This window comes from Centroberyx affinis, unplaced genomic scaffold (assembly GCF_046629955.1).
Source record: "Centroberyx affinis isolate AG114_WGS23_722 - 3 ecotype Tasmania unplaced genomic scaffold, CSIRO-AGI_Caff_v1 ptg004215l_1, whole genome shotgun sequence".
NCBI classification, from domain to species: Eukaryota; Metazoa; Chordata; class Actinopteri; order Beryciformes; family Berycidae; genus Centroberyx; species Centroberyx affinis.
The window spans coordinates 44,067-63,103 of NW_027281960.1; the positions used below are offsets into that span (position 1 = coordinate 44,067).

Consider the following 19,037-nt stretch of genomic DNA (forward strand, 5'->3'; position numbering starts at 1 on the left):
GCTCAGATATCCTCTGCATAAGCTAAAACATTTGAAGACATATCCTCATGTTAAGCTCATCGTAAACTAGACTAGCATTTCATGATACTTGCGTATCTTAGAGCTCACTATATTGATTTTGATAGCAGTGTTGTCCATCTGCATTGCCTCATAATGTTGCTCAAGAAACATGGCTCCAACTTAAACTGTCTTCCCTGAATAGCTGACATACTGGGCGTTTTGGCCGTGCCATCTGGGATGACGTGGCACATAACATCACTAAGGCAGACTGGCATTGACATTGTCTTAGGAGTGAGGCAGATTGGCATAGACTTTAATTCTCATGCCATGCTGACATTGACTCTGATGTGACTGATACTAGAGCTGGATGACTGTAGAGCTAAGGTATAACAAAGGCTGCTGTACGTTGACGAGTGGGGAAACAGAGGGAGGGAAGAAAGGACAGAGAATAAGTAAATAGAGGTGAAGGGAGGCAGTAGAATGGAGGACAGCTTTACTGGAAATATGCACAAGATTAACATTTCAAATGGCAAACACGCATGTTATTACATTACATTACATTACGTCATTTAGCAGACGCTTTTGTCCAAAGCGACTTACAATAGTACATTTTGTCAACAGTAGTGAAACCAACTGTGCATCACAGTCTTCATCAGCTAAGACTTTTAATAGGAATAAGTAGCATTCGTTGAATTTTGTATTTTTTTTTTAAGTTTAAGAAAGAAGATAGATTAGTTCAAGAAGGGTCCAGGTGTAACCTGAAGAGTGTCTTTAGTCTCCGCCGAAAGATGGGCAGTGATTCGGCCGTGCTGACAGAAGGGGGGAGCTCGTTCCACCATTGTGGCACCAGGGATGAGAAGAGTTGCGACCGGGATGAGCGACTTCTGAGCCCACGTAGCGATGGAGGGGTGAGGCGACCTGCAAGGGTGGAGGAGCGGCGGGAACGAGGCAAGGTTTGGAACCTGACCATAGGTTGCAGATAGGGAGGGGCAGTCTGATGTACTGCCCTGTAGGCGAGTACCAGTGTCTTGAATTTGATGCATGCATTGATGGGAAGCCAGTGAAGCGACCGGAAGAGGGGAGTGATGTGAAAGAATTTTGGTTGGACACCAGACGGGCTGCAGCATTCTGAATGCGCTGTAAAGGTCTGATGGCAGAGGCAGGTAGCCCAGCCAGAAGAACGTTGCAGTAGTCCAGGCGGGAGATGACAAGAACCTGGACCAGGAGTTGTGCCGCTTCCCTCGTAAGGAATGGTCGAATTTTGCGGATGTTGTAGAGGGAGAACCTACAAGAGCGGGTTGTCGCTGCAATGTAGGCAGAGCAGGACAGCTGGTTGTCCAGCATCACCCCGAGGTTGTTGGCAGTCTGAGAGGGTAACACAGTGGTGTTGTCAATGGAGATGGAGAGGTCTGTGAGAGGGAATCTTTCCCTGGGAGAAAGAGTAGCTCCGTCTTTTCAAGATTGAGTTTGAGGTGGTGCACAGACATCCAAGCACTGATGTCTTTGAGACATGCGGAGATGCGTCCATCAATTTGTGTATCTGAGGGGGGAAGGAGAGGTTGAGTTGAGTGTCGTCGGCATAGCAGTGATAGGAAGCCATGAGAGGAGATCACATGGCTGAGGGATTTAGTGTAGAGAGAGAATAGCATGGGCCCCAGGGTCTGGACAGAGATCCCCTCCATGAGACCTGGTAAGAGCGGTTAGATAGATAGGACGCAAACCAGGAGTGTGCAGATCCAGTGATTCCCAGTTCAGATTGGAGAGAAGGATTTGGTGGTCAACTGTATCAAAAGCAGCAGACAAGTCAAGGAGGACAAGGACAGAGGAGAGGGATGGAGCCCTGGCAGTGTGCAGGGCCTCGGTGACAGCAAGGAGTGCAGTCTCAGTAGAGTGAGAAGCCTTGAAACCAGATTGAAGAGGGTCCAGGAGGTCATTCTGGGAGAGATAGAGAGAAAGTTTGTTGGAAACGCTCTCGCTCAAGAGTTTTGTATAGAAATGAGAGAAGAGATACAGGTCTGTAGTTCTGGATAGCAGCAAGGTCACGGGAGGGTTTCTTAAGAAGATGCTTGACTCTGGCAGTCTTTAGAGCAGCTGGAACAAGGCCTGAGGACAGAGATGAATTGATAAGGGTAGTGAGGAAGGGAGTGATGTTGGTGGAGATGGTTTGAAGAGTGGAAGGGATAGGATCAAGGGGCAGGTGGTGGCTTGGTTAGACCTGACAAGTGTGAGGACATCTTCTGGGGAGAGGGTAGAAAAGGAAGCAAGCCCAGGGACAAGGGGCAGAGAAGCAGGTTTGGAGTAAGGAATAGTGTTGTTAGTGGCTGGATGATGGAAGGAACAGCTGATGTCAGCCACCTTTTTAGCAAAGTAGGTGACAAAATCATCAGCTGAGAGGGAAGAGGGAGGGGGAGGGGAGGGTGGACTGAGGAGGGAGGAAAAGGTGGAAAACAGTTTACTGGGGTTGGAGGAAGAAGACTGGATTTCAGTAATGAAGTAGGAAGTCTTTGCTGTTGACACAGCAGAGGTGAAGTTGGAGAGGAGAAGGTGGTAGGCAGCGAGATTGTCAGGGCGCTGTGATTTTCTCCATTTCCTCTCAGCTGCCCGAAGCTCTGTTCTATGAGTTCGCAGAGATTCAGACTGCCAAGGAGCGGGTGGAAAGGATCGAGCTGGTTTAGTAGTTAGTGGGCAGAGAGAGTCAAGAGAGGAGGAAAGAGAGGATAGAAGAGTAGTGGAGGCCTCCTCAGTGGACAGGAGAGAGAACTGCTCGGCTGAGGGAAGCGAGGAAAGGACAGCAAAAGAGAGCGAGGTAGGTGAGAGAGTTTTTAGGTTGCGTCGGGTGATGATAGTGTGAGTGAATGTTGAGTGGGAAGTGGGGGGTGAGATGGGAAGGGAGAAGGTTATAAAGTGATGGTCAGATACAGGAAGAGGGGTAACAGTAAGGTTGGAGGCGCAGCAGGATCTGGTGAAGATCAAGTCAAGCAGGTTCCCTGCCTTGTGAGTCGGAGGAGATTGAGAGAGGGAGAGGTCAAAGGAAAAGAAAAAGTTAAGGAAGGCCAGAGATTGCAATTTTCCGGCTGGATGTTGAAGTCACCAAGAAGAATGAGTGGAGTGCCATCCTCAGGAAAGAAGGAGAGGAGGACATCCATCTTGTCAAGGAAGTCACCAAGCTGACCAGGGGGGCGGTAGATTACCACAATGTTGAGCTTGATAGGTAGAGATACAGAAACAGCATGGAATTCAAAAGAGGATATTGAGAGGTGTGAAAGAGGAGTGACAGTATAGGTCCACTTGGGTGAAATGAGGAGTCCGATGCCTCCCCCACAGCCAGAGGCTCTGGGGGTGTGAGAGAAAGAATAAGCAGCAGAGAGTGCTGCTGGGGTGGCATTATTTTCAGGTATGATCCAGGTCTCGGTGAGGGCCAGAAAGTGGAGGGATTATCAGGGGGTTGGGAAAGGGGAGGGTAGTTTTATATTTTGTATATTATATGATGATCTTGTATTATGTATACCAGAACCTTTTGAAAATTCAATAAAGAGATGTTTAAAAAAAAAAAGAAAGTGGAGGGATTGAGATAGAGCATGGGCTGAGATGGTCTCAGTTTTCTTAACTGCTGACTGGCAGTTCCAGAGTCCTCCAGCAATAGTAAGAGAAGGACCTCTGGTGCAAATTGGGTTTCTACACCTGAAAATATCCACTCTGTTGTATGTTATCCGCTTTGACGATAAGTTCAATGTTGATGAAGACTTATTGAATCACGTTGCGCGTAGGCTTGTCTCATTTGAAATATAAACATTGCCAATTGAGCTGTCAGTGTGGTGTTCCTTCTGAAATGTTTATGATACACGGTGCTTCGGTGTGCAATATGTGACATTTGAAATGTAAACACGTATTTATATTTCCATTAATGTTGTCAGGCTTTGCATTGGCTGGCTTTGTCTCACATTATCTGGATAACATAAAGGCTGCCATAGGCTAGGCAGGCTTCCACTGAGAGGAAACAGATTGCTTGTGGTGTCAATAATCTGGGTTAGAGGATGGAGCCTGAGATGGAGCCTGAGCTGAGCCCCGAAACTGGCAGCAGAGCATGGCCGAGTGCCCACACACACACACACACGCACACACAAACGCACACACACACACACACTGGGAGGAAGATGGAGAGGCTATAAATACACAGGGTAATGAGAGTGTGGTGTTGCTGTCATCCTCATGCTCTGTCGCCTGTAGCCACACTGTCTCTTTCTCCTCATTGTCGCATCTCAGCACACGCACGCACACACGCACACACACACGCACACATACACCGCAGACAGGATGGATTATGGGCTCAGGTAACCCCACAATTAAAGTATTAGTTACTAGCGCTATTACAATCTGTGTAGTAGTGCAGTCAAGTGTTGAAAAATAATTTCTTTCTGCAATACTATAAATCCGATTTAAAATTGAAAAACATTACTTGAAGTCGATGATTCCATTCTTAGAAATGTTGCTGTTTTGTCAAGGTCTATCAGTTAACTGATACATTTTTAATACCATAATAAGTTTTAACTTCATGCCAGCAATATTTTTTTTTTAAGCCCCAGGCTAAAATCCTTGGTGTGCTTCCATGTCATGATTTGCATTTTGAGGCCCATGTTAGAAATATCACCAAAATTGCCTTTTATCACCTCAGGAATATTGCAAAAGTGCAACCAGCAACCAACCAGCTTTCTCTCCCAGCTAGATACTGAAAGACTAATGTATGCTTTTATTACTAGCAGGCTTGACTACTGTATTGCTCTCCTGTCTGGTCTACCCAAGTAAGCTTTATATAAACTGCTGATGTTGTACTGGTGTTTTAATCACTCAGTGGATTAGCGCCTGAATAGATGTTGGATATGCTTTTAAGGTATAATAAGGTATGTTCCTTCTCGATCCCTCCGGTCCAGAGACACTGCTTTTAGTGTCTGTGGTCCTCGCCTCTGGAACAGCTGCCACAATCTGTCAACACTTTTAAACAGAATCTTAAGAGATACCTTTAGCTAAGTATGTGTTATTACAGTCATAGCTAATCTGACCTTGATTTTGTTTCATCTAGTTTTTAAGTAATCAGTTTTGTTTTAATGTACCCCTTTTACTGTGCTGCATTTGTCTCTGTTTCACCATGTTCCCAATTATTATGCATTACTTTTTATCCTTTTTATCCATTTTATTGTCTTATTTTACTTATCATTATTATTATTGTTGTCATTAACATTACTACTATTTATATTGTATCCCAATTTTCATTCTTGTGTTGTATCTCTTTATTGATCTTCTTATCTTGTTAAGCACTTTGTATTGCACAAAAGGTGAGAATGTTGCCCTAATGATGAATATGTGTGCAACCAGCCCAAATCAATACTTTAAGTGGGAGAGCGTTGAGTCAGTGCTATTGAAAGGTCTTGTGCCTTTGAATCACTGTCTGAAAGCTGACTGGTGATCTTCATGTAATGATCGGCATGTCAGTCAAAGCATGCGTGCACATACACACTTGCACAATGCACGCACACCCATGCAAACAATTTGTCTGCTAGTATGTGTTTCTATATATGTGTGTGTGTGTGTGTGTGTGTGTGTGTGTGTGTGTGTGTGTGTGTGTGTGTAGGTGTATCTGCATGTGTGTGTTTGAGAGAGAAAGAGAGAATAAGTCTTGAGTGTTGAGCCCTGGTTTTGCTTGTTTCCATTGATCGGGACTGAGAGCTTAACATAGCAGTTTGAGCTATCAATAAAACTATAGGGGAAAACATAAATCCAGTTCTAACATGGAAATTTGACCTGTCCTTGTTTTTTTCCCAGTATCAGTTCAGTTAGAGTTCCATACATCATGAAATACGGTTTAACTGTATTGTAGTTGCACTGCATTTTTTTGTTGTTGTGGGTGAGCAATCATGGGCAATAAGCAGGGCAAATTTCCCAGCACTGTTTTAATACACGTAGAGGAAACACTGTACACACATACACTGTTGGTGGTTTATTCTAGGAATCTGGTAACAGTGTGTGCCCATCAGTTTGAGACTAACAGGATTTGACAGTGCTTACAGCCCAAAAAAGCACAAACTCACAAAAAAAAGGTTGGTGTGTCCCTAGAGGGCACTTTGATTCCCTGTATCCTCCTGCCAGCTCACTTCATGCCTCACGCTGCTCTCATTGATGTGAAAATCGTTCTACAGATATAGGAATATCAATGTGTGTGTGTGTGTTTGTGTCTGTGTGCGTGCATGCTTGCTGCACACGCCTGCTCATTTGTGTGCGAATGTGTGTGTGTTTTTATGAGGTTTTTTTTTTTTTTTTTCCTCCGTTGATCCTCCTGTCTGAACTAGCATCTGAACTACATCTGAGCACCGGTGCAGCCGGGACGCATCACCTAGATGAAAGGACCAGAAGCTTGTTTATATACACAGCACATTTAAATTGTATGAGCTTGTTATTGTGCTGTGGCTTAGCTTTGGAAGGCTAATTGAAAATTGAGCTGAATGCAGGATTTGCTTGTATGTGTATGTCAGAGAGAGACCAACAGACAGACATAGAGAAAGAGCTTTTTTTTTTTTTTTTAGGTGTGAAAATCCTTTGTGCACTGTTGGACTCATTTTGACTGGAGAAACAGAAATTGGGGTCAGCCCCTAGAAATGAATTTCATTTATCTGATTTCTGGAAATTCATGCCATCAAACATGTAAAATGATTTCCATGGCCCCAGTCTTCCCTATTTTATTACTGCCTTAATTGTGAGGAGCTTGGTCTTGCTTGCTGAAGACATTTCTATGGCACTCATCCCTCTCACAGAAGGACAGATCAAGCCCTGAGAGAAAAAAGATGTATGTGGGTGTGCGGTATGTGGGAGTTTGGGAGTGATGTATCAATCCTGCCGAGCTACCAGTCTCGTCCCTCATGGCCTCCTTTCCACTGCGGAGCATCAGAGATTTGCCATAACCCTACCAGGAGAGCCAGAAAAAGAGTCTAAAATCACTTTACTGTCCTGAGCGGCCTCAGCTCACCACAAACCAAAGCCTGTGTATCCATGACAACGCTAAGATGGGATCCGCTCTTAGCCATTGACTCCTCTCAGTCAGCGCTGAGTGCTGAGGGAGGAAGTGGAGATAAGGAGGGATTCAATTCAATTTGCCTGTGAACGCCCGCCTGCCCCTCGTGTGAGAGGAATAAATAGGCTACACTCTCAACGACATGGGAGTGAAGCATGGAAAAGTAGAAGAGGGGGCGAGAATTATGTTGTCACGGTTATGTCCCCTTTTTCTCCCCAGAGATGTAAAGATAACTCGGCTGCTCTGTTTTTCTCTCTCCTTTTTTTTTTTTTTTTTTTAGCATAAGAGCACCCTGTGGAGTTCTGCTAATTTGGTTTCCTCTCAAGTGTTTTTTTTCCACTTTTTCCCCCTTACAGTGCTAGTACAGCAAGTGATGTGTCTTTTGTTTGAAAAGAGAACAAAATCAATTCGCTAAAGACTGCTTAGCCCTCTGTTGAGCCCTCTCCAGCTTAGTTTCATTCTCATGTTGATAGAAAATCCCAAGGACCACTGTGTGTAGTAACATGGACTGCTTCTCAATTTGTACATGATACATGACTGGTAGAAGCCAGCACGCTAAAAATGGACAACATGTTGGAGTGAAACCCACACATGCAACTCCTCCTGCACACCTGTATGTAAGTGGAGGCTGTAGGCTCTGTTCATAGCAGTTCATAATGTTACTTAAGGAGGAGGGAGCAGGTGTGTTCGTTGTGGGCTTTCAATCCCAGTCACGCTGACCTGACTCTCTCCTCAAATCAATAGCCATTTCCATCTGTGTCTTGTGAGTCAGACAGAAATACCCCTTATGTACACTCTTGCATAAAGGTGGGGCACATCTGTCTCAGAATCATGGATATATTGCTTGTTAGCCATCTGAGCCGCATAACTTTTTATAATGAAGTTTTGCTTCGATCTAAAATGAATTGAGAATGTGAAAATGATAAATTAAAGTGTGTTAAGAAATGCAGATGTAAACATAAGTGGCTGGTCTCCACTGTGGTGGTTAACAAAAAAGCTGTGCTGAAACACAGTCCTTGTATAAGAGTTATGAGGCAGAGCTTGTGGAATAGGCCTAATAATAAAAATGTATTGCGAAACATTTTCCACATAGGCAAGTAAAAAGTGGAAGTTCCATTTGTTTCTCATGTTTGACTCACCCTAAGTCCTCCAAAACCAAAACAATCACCTCTACCCACCCCTACTCTCCATCGCCTTTCATCCCAGGATCAGGCTTCCTCCCCTGGGCTTGGTGTCTCACATGATCCTCTTCTCTCTTCAGTCAGCCAGGCTGGCTCAGGCATGCAGGCAGCTTATAATAGACTCAGCAGAGTAGCCAAGAAAATAAATGCAACACCCTCTCCCTGAAGTATCGACATTGTCCTCCCTGGAAAATCATGACAGTATGAAGATTTTTTAGCCCCTTCAGATAATATCTGGAGAGCAAATGTCATCTGCTTATATTGGCCCTCAGAGTTAAATTAAGTTTTAATATCAACCAGGATCTACTCAACACGTAACAAATGTCTACTATATATGCCTAAGAAAATCCCCCAAATATGACCAGACCACAAATCTTTTATAATAGTATATACAGAATCAGTATTTACAGTTGTATGGATCAGGAATCGGTGTTGGGGCTTACGAAGTTTAAAATCGATACTGGAAGATAATAGCATAAAACTCAAGGTGATTGTCCCCCATGAAGAAATCAAGGGAGGCGCTATGGATTGGCCCCAGTCCATCTGTCCATCATGCACAATATCTCAGCAAGGGAAATGATGCGTCTCTCTGATCAAATCTGGCATTTTCTAAATTGCACTGGTTGGCTCAAGGGGGGGCGCTACAACATTTGCTTACTAGATCATTTGTTCGCTCGTCCATCTGTCACATGCAATATCTCAAACACCACTGAATTGATTTTGACAAAACTTGGGGAATTGATGCATCTCACTGCTGCATTACAGAATTCAAAATTACACTGATTGACCCAAGAGGGAACTACAATTACAGTACAGCTCAAAACATCATCATTCGCGGGCGATAAGATGTTTACTGTTGCCTTGTTTCTTTTTCGATTAACCTACACAACAGAAAATTACTTTTCCCAGAGAAAGATTAAAATCCTGTGCTGGTCTATATCAGTTAATCTGTTAGGCTTCGTAGTTGGGTAGGCAGAGGTTATTTTCTGGTAGAGCGATTCTATCAGTGTATGGTTTCCTTATCTCAACCCTAATCACCAGGGCCATGGGCCAGGGCTGAGCTCATCGCTCTGTCTGTGTCTCTGTGTAGGTGGAGGAGGTGGTGGATGTCGGGACATTTGCTGAAGAGGACATCCACATACCCAGCATCTACATCCACAGGATCGTTCAGGGAGCCAGCTACGAGAAGAGGATAGAGGTACACAACAATGCCTTTAAATGCATGAATGGATAGTTCAAACATAAAGATGTGGATCCTGAGCAGCATGGAGTGTTTTCATCCTCTCTGTAGTCCCTGGATTATCTGTCACTAGTCCCACTGTGGAAAAGCACAGTCCCTGAAACAATTAGTTGAATTAATTAAAAATAATACATCATTAATCCTCTAACAATTAATTTTCTGACTGAGCCTTCCTAAGCAGGTTTTCTGTCAGGAGAAGTTATGATTCATTGTTGCTTGTCTTGCTCTTATCCATGTATGTGTCCTTGCTGATAAATTAACACGTTGTGCACCATACAGAAATAGTCGTATTATTTTGTCTTCATTTCTCTAAACATCCTTTCCCCTGCTTCCTCTCGTTCTCTCCCTCTGTTTCCAGAAACGCACTGTAAAGAAAGGCCAGGATGCGAAGCCCAAACCAAAGAAGGACTCTGATATTGTTCGAGAAAGGATCATTCGCCGGGCTGCTCTGGAGTTTGAGGATGGGATGTACGGTATCCTTTAAAAAGAAAACTCAAGCAGTCCGCACATCACAAAGTCCCACTGACCCTGTTCTGCCCCGTGGACTTAGTGCCTCATTTCCTTTTAGTACAAATTAATAGAAAATTAAACCAAGTGTTAGCCAGTAGCCATAGAAAAATAATGGATTTTTTAAGAATATTAAGAATAATTGGAGCCTTTGCACCAGTTGATTGTGCTGGTGAGTTATGAATTGCACATGTTGTTTTACAGCATTGCATGTTTCTTTTCACACCGTTAATGCAAGGAGTGACGTGGGCTAATGAAATATCTAGACAAGATTCTCGGATAGATAATTCATTTAGTTATCTATCTACCTAACCATCCAGCTAGCTATTGTTTCAAAATCTAAATCATTAACTTGGGCTGGTGTCAGTACCAAAATCAAAATATAACAACATTAGTTCTGAAAGCAGCCTAAAGAGTCTTTGTGTAGCGATCTGTTTAACTTGGTGCAGGTCAATTTTATTTGCTGTTTTAATGTTTTGTGAGGTGATGGGGTCCAGTGTAACCCATTAGTTTCTGTCAAACCTGCTGTCACCATAATGCATGCTTCTCTTCACCTTAATACATGCTTTTCAGTGTATGATTTTGTTTGAAATGGTTATGATCTTTGACAAATCCCATCAGCCAACCTTGGTATCGGCATTCCCATGCTGGCCAGCAACTTTATCAAATCTGACATCACTGTACACCTCCAAAGTGAGAATGGCATTCTGGGACTGGTAAGACACCCACACATTTTTTCCACAGGCTTCAGTGTTTTGAGTTTCATGGAAACACACTAATGAGTAGCATATTATTGCCCCTTTGTGAAGGCAGTCGTTTTAAATGGCAGTAAGCGTTTGAAACTGAATTGTGCTCTAAGCATGCAGTTAGTTGAATGCCCATTCTTTTTAAACAATATCATTTTTAGTTGGGGTCATCATTTGAAATGTGCTGGGTTTGTTATGTAACAGATTGTGGCGGTTTGACACTTTCTCTTCAATTTCCTTTTCACAATCATTATATGCAGGCTGAGCACTCAACAAAGGCTGCTGCTATGGCAAGACTTTCCAATCAATTGTGTTGACAGGAGAATGTAGGCGGCTATGCTAATGCCTTGTTTGTCAAAGTTTCTCCTAATTATGAGTGTCAGTTTTAGAGAGGTGCTGCTGGATTCTCTCTTCTCCTCTCTCCTCTCCTCTCCTCTTCTCTCCTCCTCTTCTCTCCTCTCTTTTCATCTCCTCTCCTCTCCTCTCCTACCCCCTCCCCTCTCCACTCCTCCTCTCTGCCCAAAAGGATTGCTCCTTTTGTTGGACAGAGAGAAAATCAATGTCTCATCTAATCAGAAAGATGTGATTGTGTCTGTCTCCTGACTTGAAAGATCATGGTTGGTCAGGCTGAGTGACACGTGTGTGTGTGTGTGTGTGTGTGTGTGTGTGTGTGTGTGTGTGTGTGTGTGTGTGTGTGTGTGTGTGTGTGTGTGTAGGGCCCATACCCCACAGAGGAGCAGGTAGATGCGGACCTGATCAATGCTGGTGAGGGTTGTCCTGAGCCATAAGAGCTATCATTTATCAGTATTTATAACATGTTCTGAATGGTTGACACCTCCTCAATTTCTTCACAGCCGTTATTTATTTGCTGCACATTCTTTTTTCATTTTTTGTTTATTTTATTTTATTTTTATTTTTTTTTACCATTGATGTGTTTTTCAAGTTTCCTTTTTATATATTTTCCTCCTGTTTAGGCCTTTTTGTGAAGCAATTTGTGAACTCTTAAAAATGTGCCTTATAAATAAAGTTTATTGTTGTTGTTATTATAAGTAAAGCCCAATATTCTTTTATGCAAAACACTGAAACGTGTCTCCTCTCCCTCCACAGGGAAGGAGACTGTCACTGTGCTTCCCGGAGCTGCCTATTTCTCCAGTGATGAGTCATTTGCCATGATCAGAGGGTAAGGCGGTTACACCCAATCTTCTAAAGTTACTGTACCGACTAAACGTTATATACAATATTAGATTCTCAGATATACAGTACTGTGCAAAAGTCTTAGGCACCCTAGAGTTTTTATATAAATTTCATAGAAGTCTTAGATGTTTATTTGTTTTCTGCATTAGTGTGTCAGTAGACTGCTGTTTATTGTAAATTTTTGATATTCAGAAACTTTTCATTTTTGAAAGCATCTTCACTTTATGGATATCTTTGACATATGCCTAAGACTTTTGCACAGTACTGTATATACTTGGCATGTCTGGATTTACATATAGAAAACTACATATTGTCTATTAACACTTATTGGTGTTGTTTGTGCTGAACAAAATCCAACATTTTATATTTTCCTCAATATTTCCCTAATGTCAATAGTTTCACCTGAGCCCCAAAGCCAGCTGTCACCATAAAGCAGGATGTGGGGCATAGCCATGATTTGTAACCTTTGGATATTAGCTAATAGATATTGTCGTCAGTGCAACCAGACGACAGCTTTGCCAATATTCCCCTGGTTCTTATTGATTTGCTACTTGTCTGACATGGCCCACCCACCCTCCCTACAGCATCAGTTCTCTTTGTCCACCCAGTGGAAATCCAATAGCGCTCATAAATAGTGCTGTCCAACAGTCACACTGGCGGGGACCAAACGGAGCCCTGCTGTGTCTGTGTGTCTGTGTTTTGTGTGTATGTGTGTGTGTCTGAGACTGTGTGCATGTGTGCTGTTGTGTGAAAACAGTTCAGACAGGAGTCTAGAGTCACTGAGAATGAAGAACACAAGAGAAGGAGGGCAGTGTAATGGGTTATAAGCATGTTGCCTCTAAGCCAGTGGTGTCCAGTCCCGTGGCATGGAAGCGTTCGCAGGGTTTTATTCCAAACCAAACACCACACCAGCGGATTTCACTGATCAGTACGCTTTCAACCAGAGAGGGAGGAACCGACTGGTGAAATCAGCTGGTGTAGTGTTTGGTTGGAATGAAAACCTGCAGACTCTTCCATGTACACCTCTGGTCTAGAGAGAATATTGGTTGTATCCAATGTCCAAAATTAACTTTTCTGCCTACCTTCCAAGAGCTAATAAAAAAATATTTTTTACTGACCAAATTAATTAATATACATTTTCATAGAAATATGTCACCCTACTTGTTTTCAAGGCTAATTTGTGTACAGAATCAGGTTCTGTAGGAGTAAATTTAAACTTTTAATTTATAATTTGCACACTCACTTATACAATGGATGGTTTTTGTCTAAGTCTTCATTTTTTTTTTTTTTGGTCTCAAACCTGCTATGTGTCACCACATGGGCATAACATTCAGTTTCTATTAACATTAGGCTAGTTCACCATCCAGACAGTGGAAAAACAGTAATGAGGAAAAGTTTGCAGAAGTTTAGACTCGACAGCTTTGTGTATAGCAGTATAGCAGGCAGCAGATCAGGAGTCTGTTTGATACAGAGCCATTGTTTTGCTTTGACTTGATTGGCTCATGGTCAGAGAGAGTGTATGGTGGCCAGCAGGGAGCCATTCAAATGTTACTGTCTGAGAAAGTTACTGGCCAGTGTGGCAGGGTAAACCTTACTGATATACCCGCCAAAGGCAACTTTTGCTAGCATTTGGCGGTTCGTGGGTGTTAATATCGAGTAAAGGATGAAAAGCAAAAAGAATTTCCCTACAGAGATCAATAAAGGATTTCACATTACTAGAGAGGTGAAACAACCAACTTGTCCTCAGATTCAGATCTATTCTCCAAGTACTGTACATTCATATGTAACAGGCGTTTGACCTGGCAGCTAGAGTTGATAATACTTGCACACAAACAGACAGCAAGAATACGCAGAATACCAAAGATTGTTTAGGAACAAAACATTTTATAAGATACAGTAGAATAAGAGGGGAGAAAGTAAATGATAATCTTGGTGCTGGCCTGTCAGTTCTGATCTATTCTGCTCAGCGTACTTATTGCACCTTATCTCCTATCCAGACAATAGAGGAGATGGGAACATGGTTATTATTGTAATGACATCTGTTTGCTGTGAGAATCTGTTTTATTGTCACAAACACTCAAATTATACTTCTAGACCAAGAAATTGGTTGTCTTGTAGCAAATTTCCTCTCTGACATGAAAAATGCATGATGAAAAACTGTTAACATCACAGTCACATCAAGAAACTCATCAAGTATTACTGTGTTCAACTTGTTTTTGTTTTTTTTGTTTTTTTTTGTTATTTTCGATGTTTTTGGTGGATTGATGAGCTGATACATTGAACTGCTTCAGAAGCTGATGGTTGTCTTCCTCTGTTGCCTCGTCCTCCTCAGAGGTCACATCAACCTGACAATGCTGGGAGCCATGCAGGTGTCGAAGTCTGGAGACCTAGCCAACTGGATGATTCCTGTAAGTCTGGTTTTGATGCCACATCTAAACTATTTATACGTATTGATCTCCGTCCCAAACGTGGAGACCTGGCTTACTGGGTGACTTTAATACTACTGGCTTTTCTTTTGATCTTACTTGTCTTTTCCCTTTTATTCCTTTTTTTCTCATTCAACCCTGCTGTCTTTCACCCCCCCCCCCCCCCCTCCCTCTATTCAGTTCTTGACATTCAAATCTTTCCTTATGTGTCATTTACCTGGAGAGCTTTGAGTGAATTATAATTTCTTGTTTATTTCATGCACAGTGCCCTCCTGCATTTCTCAGAGAATGAGATGTCTTGGTTTGATTTACAATCCCCCCTAGCCTTAGCTGTTATTATTCAAGAACATGGAGATGTGTTTGCGAGTGCTGCAGTATAATGGTTGGCCAATATTGGTGCTAGATGTTTTGTCAGGTCAATTGGTCTCGAGACCCGACAGTGTCCTCCAGTCTCCCCAGTGATTACCAAGGTCAAAAACCCATTAAGGGCCTATTCACAATGTGGGAGGGCTCAACCAGAATGCCCCTTGGCCCGTAGTGGTTTTCTACTCGACTGAAGTGTGTGTGTGCAAGGTTGTTTCAGCAGGTACATCATTTTAAAGATGCACCTTTTCTCAGCAGCCGAGAGGATGTAGACAAGAAGAGAACAAATGCAGAGTATTGAAGATAATACAAGTAAAAACATCAAAAGAACATATTGAGAGTAATACATAGGGCTAATATACTGGATGTAAGGCTGCATTGTTGTTGCACTTTTTAACATCATATTTTGAATAGTACTTTCTGCACAGAAGACTGTTGTTGATTTTGATCGCTAAATTTTGCTACATAATTTGTGCTCTCCAATTGTCCTTGTCTGTCTTTGGTAATCGATAATTAACTGGTACTTGATTAAGAGTGTTATGTTATGCTGTTGTCCAGATGTCAATGGCCCAATCTGGGAGCTTTTTGCCTATTCAGGTGCAGGGAGTTTACCTTGCCTGACCGTTAGTGCTGGGCAGTTTGTACAGCAAAATAATGCAGCAACACACGCACACATACCTCTCTCCTCACCTCCTTTCAATCTTCATTATCCCCTCCTTTGAAAGGATGGATGGAGAGAATTACATTTCCCCCCTTCTGCGATAATGAAAATCATTCACTATCTAAAGATGGGTACATGGCGTGAAATTGGAAATGTTTTACGTAGGAGTCGGAGATGCAGTACTCTCACTGTGATTATGTTGATTTTGAACGCTTTTAATATGCAAAATGCAGATGAACATTTTCCAGTTGAGGGCTTTCAAATGCTTTTACAAGTGATGGTTGCCTATCTCCACTCAGCCTGAAACATCTGTAAAAACAATGGATCGAGGGAAAGGGGTAATAGAATAAAGGATCCCATTTTGGACACAGTGTGCTTTTTTGTCATTTAGCTGTTACAGTTTTATTGTTAAGCTGTCCTAAACGCTAGGGCTCTTTTACCCAGCAATTCAGAGGTATTAGTACAGTGTGAATATTTTGAACACACCGTAATTGTTTTCCGATTCCACCATGATTGAGCAAAAGAGCAGTACCTCTGATGGTACCGGATGTTTAAGTGGAGTTAACGATGATCTGTATTCTTTGCGAAACTTAAAGGTTTCTCCAAAATTCACATTTCATTCACACCCTCTGTTTTAAAATGTGAAGGATACAGTAGTTTACGTTTTAATTGACATGGATTTTAGCCTTCTAAGTAAATGTAAATAAGTACATATTTGAGTTGGACTGAAATGAAAGCATTGGTCAACTCAAATTAAGCTAATATTTTTTTAAATGAGAATTCAGTTGCCAGTTCGATGGTTAAAAAGACATTAAAACCAGAGAAAACAAGCATTACATTAGACATGTATTCTCCCTAGAGGCTCAGTCTAACTACAGCTAAAGTGCTGCAATGTTACAGTCACTGACGATTAAAATGCAGTTACTTGCTCAAGTGCTGATAGGGCCTGATGGCAGCTGTAATGAAGGAGTTGCCAAAGACCCCAGCATTTCTTAGGACTGTCTTCTGCTGTGCTCTAAACACATAAACATGGAGATGACATGTTACATTATGTTCATTAGCTTGGTATTCAGGCTTGCTCCTGAGTGTTGACTGCCAATGATGATTTTTGCCTCAGGCTTTCTTGACTGCATCCTTGAAGATTCATTGATCTTAACCATGCATGTTTGTTTCCAAATATGTTCAGGGCAAAAGGAGACACTGTATACAAATGTACCCGAGCTTCTTTAAAATGGGTAAACATTGTTGCATTTTACTAAACTTTGATGCACAATTGTCAAATCTCAGTTTATCATAAATTAAATTTTTGTATTAGTTATCTGTAGTAGGGCATACCCCTCAATGGGGAACCCATTCATTGCTGTGGGATGGCATGGGGCAGAAGGTCTATGAGTTGAGATTTGTGCAGCCAAACAACTGAATGCGAATTGTGTTCTGAATTTGTATGTGATCAGTGAAATTGAATGTTGACATCTAAATCAGATTTTTTTTTTTAATTGAACTTGTGTTTTTTAATTGAACTTGTATGAAATTCAGTTGTTCAATATTCAGCTTCACTTTAATTGAAATTCAGTTTTAAAATTGCTTTAATATGTAAATTTTGCAAACTGTACTCAACCTTTCAAAGCCACAATTTCAAATTCAGCTATTGAAAGCCTTTCAGATTGTGGCAACATTCAGTTACTTTGGAAAAGCTTGCAGATATAATCAAACTATGGAAACTCTGAGAAGCAGAACAAAAATAGACGAAATTTAGATATTTGGATCTGCCCAGAACCATTTTTTTCTAAATAGATTACCAAGCAACAGGTAAAAAGAAATTGCCAGGATCCTTTTTCTAATGTTTACCATTTTTTCTCTCCTGTTGCTATCTCAATATATTGACTTAGTGAGCAAGCTAATGGGTAGCAGGGGCTGCTCCAGCTGGCACTGCACTGCACTAGCTGGCAGACCCAACCCAGAAGCAGGGAGAATCTTTTTTTATTAATGATTAAGTATATCAAATTTCACTTTTCAAGTGATCAATGACAGATTGCCTCTCAAAATTGAAGGGCAAAAAACATACTCCCCTCTCATGGTGCAACAGAGGTGCTGAATGTCTGTCTGCCATTATTTTATTGCCAGTATTTCATTGGTGTTATCCAAGTTATGCAATATCACATGAAATCAGCCAATGAATTGCCAACAGTGACAGCGCTTGCAATGCATGTGTATTGATTTAGGGTCAGACAAATACATTTCCTGTCAAATCGAGGGGGTTTGAGTGTAGGAGAAATGTACACAAATCCAAAGTCAATTTGATGCCATAAAAACATGCTAGAAACGTACACATTGATAACACATGGCCATGTTCTATGGAAAAATCTGTATGTTAAAGAGTGGAGCAGATTGATTGTGGACTGAGGTGGATGAGTGCATATCTGTTGTCTAGTTTTCAAGGATATTCCTTTTCAAAGGGGCAATGACATGTTTACATATGAGTATGGTTAACTATGGAAGTCAAGTCTATAAGTAACTTACCCCAGTTCCCACTGCATGCAGTCAGCCTGTTCAAGGATAGGGAGCTGCTCTGAAAAGTGAGTAAGTCAGTGAGTGTGAGTCTGTGTGTGCCTTTGTGCTGACGTACAGGGACAAAGTGGTTTTACATGGTTGTTACTTTGTCAGATGCTCCCCCATCACCTTCGACACACACACAACATGCACACAAATACTCAAAACACAGCAGGTTCCCCTTTGGTGTTGTACGGTGAAGTAAAGTTGTCAGAAACAATGAATATGCCATAGTACTCTAATATTAATTGTACAATATCTCCATTTGAAAATGTTGGGCTCATAAAGCACAGCAGGGAGAGCTGACAGTGTTTCAGCTTCAAAGGCGTTGACATTAAGTAGATGCAATGTAGTAGAGTTGATAGAAGGGGACAATGTTTTTTCTGGTTGTCTGTTGGGAAGAGGCTTGGTGAATTTAATGCAGGGAGAAAGATCTCCTTTTCATTTTCCCAATCGACAAAAAATATCTTTCTCTACTAGCTTTCTTTTTCAGATCATAACACAAGGCTGTCATTGGTTGTTCATTGGTTCATGAAGAGTTATATTCACATTAAAGGTAACTTTTAAATGGAAACCATGATGTAACCATCACTTAACCATATTAATAGTCTTGTCAGACATCATAATTTGAAAAATGAAAGTAATTTCCGCCCTATTTTACCTCTCCTTTGATCAAGTTGTTTGTCTTTGTCCCTAGCAAAGACATATTTTCAGGTAAGCTAAAGCATACTCCTTATACACTTATGCATGTCTGCACATGCACACAGTTCTTAAAATGATGAGAAATTGCCTTTTGTCATTACAGGTCAGTCTTTGAGTAGGTCTTTCCACATATCTACTGTATACATAGACCTTTCAGCCTCCCAACCCTCAGGCAGCACTTTGTTATTCTAATCAAGTCACAAAGTGCTTGGCAAATGTTTTACCTAAGCACACTACTTGTTACCTGAAGAAACTTTGTACTTTCATAGTGTATTGAATAGGGTTGTCAAAAGTATCGATACTTCGATCAGTATCGATACTAAAAATTTGAAACAGATACAATACTTATTTGCAACAGTATCGATACCAGCAGTGCTTTCTCTTAATGAAAAATCAAACATTATTTC

At 41.6% G+C, this 19,037-nt stretch overlaps 1 protein-coding gene across 1 annotated transcript in view; it reads left to right on the plus strand.

Moving 5' to 3' along the window:
• The window catches only part of oxct1a (3-oxoacid CoA transferase 1a), a 58,047-nt gene that overhangs the window by 19,675 nt on the left and 19,335 nt on the right, over nucleotides 1–19,037 (plus strand). Inside the window, exons 8-13 of the mRNA XM_071543060.1 lie at nucleotides 9,332–9,439; nucleotides 9,840–9,954; nucleotides 10,610–10,704; nucleotides 11,451–11,499; nucleotides 11,842–11,914; nucleotides 14,261–14,336. Of these exons, the coding sequence (XP_071399161.1) occupies nucleotides 9,332–9,439; nucleotides 9,840–9,954; nucleotides 10,610–10,704; nucleotides 11,451–11,499; nucleotides 11,842–11,914; nucleotides 14,261–14,336 (516 nt within the window). The remainder of the gene's footprint in view (nucleotides 1–9,331; nucleotides 9,440–9,839; nucleotides 9,955–10,609; nucleotides 10,705–11,450; nucleotides 11,500–11,841; nucleotides 11,915–14,260; nucleotides 14,337–19,037) is intronic.